Source organism: Echiichthys vipera (genome assembly GCF_963691815.1).
Source record: "Echiichthys vipera genome assembly, chromosome: 18".
Lineage (NCBI taxonomy): Eukaryota > Metazoa > Chordata > Actinopteri > Perciformes > Trachinidae > Echiichthys > Echiichthys vipera.
Genome location: NC_139843.1, coordinates 24018985 through 24026158, shown reverse-complemented (window position 1 = coordinate 24026158; position 7174 = coordinate 24018985). Strand labels below are relative to the sequence as shown.

The 7174-nt window shown below is 44.2% G+C and overlaps 1 protein-coding gene across 1 annotated transcript; it reads right to left on the bottom strand.

Annotated features, from left to right (window-relative positions):
- Positions 1 to 1475: 1475 nt before the first annotated feature.
- Positions 1476 to 6912, bottom strand: nme2a (NME/NM23 nucleoside diphosphate kinase 2a). Its single transcript, XM_083932219.1, has 5 exons — positions 6802 to 6912; positions 4145 to 4277; positions 2326 to 2427; positions 2041 to 2153; positions 1476 to 1900 (listed from the first exon to the last, which is right to left on the bottom strand). The coding sequence occupies exons 2-5, from the start codon at positions 4271 to 4273 to the stop codon at positions 1786 to 1788; spliced, it is 459 nt and encodes a 152-aa protein (XP_083788345.1). The 5' UTR covers positions 4274 to 4277; positions 6802 to 6912; the 3' UTR covers positions 1476 to 1785.
- Between the last annotated feature and the right edge of the window lie 262 nt (positions 6913 to 7174).

The following is a 7174-nucleotide window of genomic DNA, read 5'->3' as shown; positions in this document are numbered from 1 at the left end:
GTGAAAATCCTCCCTCTTTTCAAAAATGAAGAGTAAGAGTATTTGACAGTGTTTTAGGGCTAAAATCAGCGGCTAAATCTGTGAAAAGGATGAAGCAGTCAAGAAGTCTCCCAAGTCACAGTCATGTTCCAAATGTGTTCAACTGAAATGCTTTTGTGATGACTGCAGCACCGCCCCCTCTGCTCCGATTCTCCGGCCAAACTCACGCTCCATCGTATTTGTCTTTATTTTCCTCAGATGCAGCAGTACCCTATGGTTGGGTTTATGAACTGGTGTAAATATTGCACTTAAGTACAGTTGAGCCCCACCTTTACAGCTGCAACATGAAAACACATTAAAGCATGAATCACAGATCATTCTGAAGTGGGCCACTCAACACATGGACTCTTATTACCTGCTAATGCTTTCCTGACTGCAGGACTAACAGCATGTCTGCTTTTACTTCAGATCAGAGAACTACTCCACCACTGCCCTTTATTCAGATCAGAGTACTACTCCACCACTGCCCTTTTACTTCAGATCAGAGTACTACTCCACCACTGCCCTTTTACTTCAGATCAGAGTACTACTCCACCACTGCCCTTTTACTTCAGATCAGAGTACTACTCCACCATTGCCCTTTTACTTCAGATCAGAGTACTACTCCACCACTGCCCTTTTACTATTGTATTATTGTATATAATGACTTTACTAATTAAAGGTAGTGAGACATGTTGCTCATGGAGGAATTGTTGGAAGTCATAGAATGTGGTCTTGACCTTTTCTATATGTTAAGTGTCTTGAGATAACTTATGATTTGGCCCTCCTTCATTTGCCCTTGTTTACTCTTCCTCGTTCCCTCTCCCTCAGGGTAATCTCCACCACCATCATAGATGTTGTTCCAATTGTGTTAAAAACTGAAGGTAACTTGGTGAGATTGACCCTCAGAGGGCTGACTGATCGAGAAAACGACGATGATCAATCCAGAGGTGGATATCACCCAGTGCATTGCAGTTATGCAATTGGTGCAAGATTACACATCCATGGGTAGGTGGCAGTAATGGATGTAAAACTCTGATTACTCACCAATAACAAGAATATGCACAAATAAAGTGACTTTCAATATAGCAACAATCTGACATGCTTCAGGTTTTTATATATATAAATATATATACATACATACACGCACACACACACACTAAGAAGACCAAATGCAACTAGCAATTTTTCAGTAAAATATTAAGCTATTATATATATATATATATATATACACACACACACATATCTCATTTAGTCTTCTTAGTTTATATACAGTATCTACTATACTTGACTTGTGTGGTTTCTGCTCAAATTATCTGTAAACCCATGGAAGCTGATAGAAGCACATTAGAAAAGAATCATCTACTAATCCTTTTTATTGGAGTGGAGGTCACCACAGGATCATATGTACATTAGTACTGTGTGTAAAGTTTAAACTGGCCAATGAATGGAGAAACTGTTGGTATTGTGTGCATTTTATTGGAAAGCAGATCACCTTTAACAAAACTGACAGTCTAGAGTCTAACTGTACATGTCAAGGATGGAATGGAATGTTTCTAGAGGAATGGGTCGGAGGAATGCATTGAGACTAAACTTGGACCTCAGCAGAGCCCAGATCCAAGTACAGTATGACGATGAGGAAGATGTGAGGACTGAGACATGAACTTCAGGTCTTGTGCCCTCTAGGCTATGGGTAAAAACAGGAAGTATGAGGCAAAGGTTTCACTAGTGTCCAACCAGTGAGGACTGCTGCAGGACCCAGGCTGCTCAGTAGAGCCAGCTGTTGGCACAGCTAGTGTAGTTGACCAGCTCTTCTTGTGTGAACCACAGGGAAATCTCCTTTTTGGCACTTTCCACTGAGTCACTGCCGTGGATGATGTTCCTGTGGAAAGGACGAGGGCAAAAAGTGAGAAAAAGACCAAGAAAGAATCAACGGCTTCAGTCCAAAGAAACACTTCAGTATTACCAAAGGATACCGTGTTAATAGTTTAGGTCTCCTCTGAGGTCAAATCAAGCACTCACTTGCTGACGTCGATGCAGAAGTCTCCTCGGATGGTTCCAGGTTTGGAATCAGCTGGGTTGGTCTCGCCCAGCATCACCCTGCCCGTCTTCACAGAACCCTTGCCCTCCCACACCTGGAAGACAAAAGAACAGAGGGATGATGGGAGCTGATGTAACAGACCTTAGAATCCACATTTCTCTACCAGCTGACACAGAGGGGATTATATTTTCCACTGCAGCCGGGCTGTGTTTAAGCCTGGCTGGTTCAACACATACACTTGTACAATCTTTTGTCTCTCTGCTTACCATGGCAACCACTGGCCCAGAGGTCATGTAGCTGATGAGGGTAGGAAAGAATGGCCGCTCCTTCAGGTCGATGTAATGCTGCATCAGGAGGTCCTCAGAGGCCTGCGGCATGGAGACAATGTTGACACAGTATTCCTTAAAAACTGTCTATATTAACCCTAACCTCATGGTTCAGGGGATTCTTGTCCTGTGGTACCCATCAGCTGCCTTTGATACAGTGGATCATTTTGTTTTATACATCTCATTTACAGCACCGGGGCTACACGGCACGTATTAGATTCATGGATGACTCGAAAATTGCCCGTAGGTGTGAATGGTTGTCTGTCTCTGTTTGTCTCTATGTGCCCTGCGATAGACTGGCATCCTGTCCAGGGTGAACCCCGCCTCATGCCCGATGTCAGCTGGGATTGGCTCCAGCCCCCCCGCGACCCCGACAGGGATAAGCGGTTGAAGATGAATGAATTTACAGCACCTAGTGGGCATTTGCGGTAGTGCCCTGGAATGGTTACGGTCACCCGTTCTGACCTCCCTCCACTGGCTGCCTCTGCACTTTAGTTTTTTTATTGGTTTTTAAATCTGTAAATGGTCTTGCCCTGCCTTACATCTGAGCTGCTTCATCCCTACACTCTTATTCGGCGCCTCATGTCAGCTGTTCCTGGAGGCACTGAGGTCTAAGCAGAAGCTCAGAGGGGAAAGAGCCTTCTGAGGCTGCTCAGAGAGGCCCCTTCACTGGCCATTTTTAAACTCATTTCTTGGCTTTTGACCCTACTCCTGTTTTATTTTTTTTTAATGTTTTTGTTTTGTGTTTATGATTATTCATGTACAACACTTTGTTGCAGCACTAGTTGTGCACTACAGCTAGTCGTGGCCACATGTTACCATCTAAGACCTTAATCCCAGATGGAGGTGTACACTAATATCCACTTACGGACATCCCCATTGGGGGTTGAACCCGTTTGAAAAAGTGGTCTGGCTTTACTTTACTCACAACTGTAAGCCAGACTTCACATACTCCTCCCCTACTGCCATCTCTGCTGTCAGGCTGAAATAGTGTTTCCCCTACAGCAGAATGGGACCCCAGCCACACCAGAAGCTAAACTATAGTCTAAATTGCAATGATTTTTGACTAATTGTAATACGATTTGTGACATTATCCCTCTAATTCCCCCATTACGTCAGTTTCAAATTTGCATGAAATTTGAAAAATATTAAAATTATCATGGTGTGATTTTTTTTGCAGTATTTGTACCAAACAGATTTTAAGTCTGTAAACAATTTAACACATTTCACTTTTAATAAATGCTAACATTTGACAGTCAGTGAGTCATAGTCATTGATACATTTTCAATGAATTGATCCCATCAAGCCTCTGAAGCGTGCCACACTTAAGACATTAGCCTGACAAACATTTTAGATGAGAAAAAAACTTCATTAAAAAAGGCAACTTGAAGCTCAATTTATAATTGTGTTTAGCTCCATTTACATTTCACTTCAAACTGCTCCACTAACACCAAGATTTACTTCCATGGATATTCATTTTTGTATAATGCAGGTTTATAAATGAATAACACTTTACTAAACAGCATCTGGTAACGGCTCAGAAGTTAGAGGATCAGAACGCTGCCACTCCGTGCTAATCTATGCTATGGTCAGGAATAGACAAGCAGGCTCATAAGCTCACCGGAGGTCTTAACGGTCACTCTGCACACTCACATCATGTGCATATACTCTAGAGGGTCAAACATAGCGAGTGTTATGAAAGCAGCTCATGTAAACCCTTTGCCATGAAGGTCAATATAAGCCAGAGCATTTTACTTACATGGAGCATCTTCATGCCCACGAGTTTGAAGCCTTTGGTCTCAAACCTCTTGATGACCTCTCCAATGATGCCCCTCTGCACGCCATCAGGCTTGATGGCAATGAAAGTGCGCTCCTTCTGCTCGGCCATGATTCTGAAACAAAGCAGAGGGGAAAAAGGATTAGGGTAAGATAACAAAAGTGCCGTCTGCAGGAGACCAGCGCAAAGAATCACTCACTCGTCCTGGTTGCAGTTGGTAGGCGCAGATGTGGGGCCGGCTGCAGAGGGCACCGACCCCATCGCACAGTGAACACATACAGTAAGACGACCGCGCTCAGGTCGTGTGGATCCGACTGGGATCGCCTCGACAGTGCTGTGACTTTGACCAGTAGCCCCGCCCACAGAGTCAACACCTTTAATCTCACTGTTACTATGGAGACGCGACTGCCAGTTCCACTATTAACACCTGCTGAGTGTAGCTAGTCACAAGACAATTATTCTGCAACAACTACATTTCATAGAGTGAACTATTCAAAACTGTAGGCTAGAGCTGGGAACACAATACACTAAAGGCCAGGCCAACTATTCTGCTGTAATTAGAACAAGATAAAGTTACCAGAAAACATTTAACAGCAAATAAAAAATAGGTTCGATAAGGACGTTAGTTGCAGCCCTACATGCGTTTGTTAATGCAAAATAGGCCCACGTTATTTTTTGTGCAGCTAGGAGCTCAATCACAATCATTTTTGGTGAATTAATTCCACTGACAGAGGCAACATCATTAAAAGATAGTGTCTTAAACAGTCCGGCCTGACTCCACTGCAGAAGGCTCATAAACCCATCATTTTACACAACACTTGCAGGATCTTACCACTTTACAGTTATTTTCCAATTGCCCAAACACAACTTGTAAACTAGGCTGGTTTTATCAAAATAATTAGACCACACACCCAAAATACCTCATATCCTGCAAAAGGAAGGACTGCAAACTAAAACTACATATACATGCAGGAAAATCAAATCAAAATAGTTTGCGCCAAATGACACTTCATATTGACAAATTTGTCGAACCAATTACACTGTTGGGAATAATGAAAAGCCCCCTCATCTTTCATACGTTTGCCAAAATACTAGAATAGTCAGTGCAACATGTGCACAGCAGCTATATTTACATGTTGAAGGCAGTGCTTTGAAATGGCAAACATGGGTCTCTGTCAGATAGTCATGCCTATGCAGTTCAGTGATGGAGTGTTAAGGTTTTGTCCTGTCAGTTTAATGTGTTAGCAATTGGGGAAAAACCTGCACTTCTCCACGTTTCTATGGGTGACATTGATCCCCTATCGAGTTCGAGTCCCTGTGTGGACCATGAATAGAGTGTGGACCGATGGCTGAGAGATGCTAGTTCATCTCCTGGGCACTGCCGAGGAGCTGTAGAGCAAGGCACCGAACCGATCATTTGGCAGCCCCCCTCGCTCTGACATCTCTCCATTAATTGCATGTATATAGGTCCTGTTTGGGCGTGTGTGCATTTCGGGCCTGTGTGTAACCTGTATTATAATAATATAATAACAATAACAGAGTGAAAAAATTGAATTCCCCCTTGCGGAATAAATAAAGGAATGCTTCTATGTATATAAAAATACAGGCTACGTCATAGATAATGCGACACCTGCAAATCCATATTCTCATAATCACCACTGTGTTCCTGCCCACTCTTATGTGCTCTACTACAGCTCAACACGTCAGGATCATAGGCTGTAGAAACGGATGGGCACGTTATGGCCTCTTCCTGGCTTACTCTCTCACTGTGGGAACGTTTGGTCCCTAGGATGGACATGGTGCACGGCAAGTACTCGAATGTATTAAGCACGTGCACGAGACCCGTAATGCACTTCAGCACCGTCCGCTCGCTGATGTCACTGCCGTCTGAAGTGCCGGCTGCACCTGACAGCAGGACTTAACCTAAATCACAGCCGACGGACTGCGGCCAAAGAAGCGAGCTGCATCCTTCCCCGTTACCGGTCATCTCATTACCGTCACTGGACACTGCCAACGTGCACAAAGAGCCAACTCATTTCGTCACCGAGCGCGTGGCACATGCAGTTCCGCGAGGAGCGGAGGGTAGGGTAGGCCCAGGCCTTCACACACTGCCACATGCTCTTTTGTTCGCGCTGCTGCGGGAAAATAGCGCTCCCATGTCAGGGCGGAGGCTCACTTCGACAGGACCGGACCACATCACAACAATGTAACTACAGCTTCAGTTATTAACGGGCCGTCACTCCTTAACTCAGTTACTACAGTTTCACACTGCTAAATAGTGAACCACTGTTAAAAGACCACACCTGCTGGAAAACAAGAACTCATGACTTGTACGATTCATAACTTAAAACACTGGCGTTTGGACAAGAAATGACACTGGGTGTGTTTGTATCATATGTGTGTTTTGACAGAATATAGGGTGGCGGCCGGTGGAGCGGGCCCATATACAGAGGCTAAAAGCCCTGACCGCAGCGGCGCCGGGTTCGACTCTGACCTGCGGCCCAGTGCTTCATGTCATCCTCTCTCCCTCCCGCTTCCTATCAACTTTCAGCTGCAGTATAACACACGCGAAATAGCCAAAATAATAATAATAAATATAAACACAGACAGTTAAAAGAGGACTTGAACGCAAACATTACCTTGACAATGAAGCTCGGGGTGAGTGACTGTTCTTATAACTCCAGTTGAAGAGAGAGAAGACCGGCACACTGTGCGCAGCCGCTTTTTATCCCTGAGGGCGGAGACCGAGACTACGGCATCACACTGGAACCAAAAATAAGAGCAGCGCGTGTAGTACTCTCTTGAAGTCCCACGCTTTAGCTGCGGTGTCGCGAGACTACAGTTTTGCTTTTTCTCAGTTGATTGCAGGTATCCTCATATTGAAAATGACTATTCATGGATTCGTATTTGCTAAGATGACTTTCTGGCGAATAACATTCTAACTCGTGTAAAATGTATATGAGGTGATCATTTCTGGGCCTTTTGCCTTCATCATAAATACAGTTTCTGTAG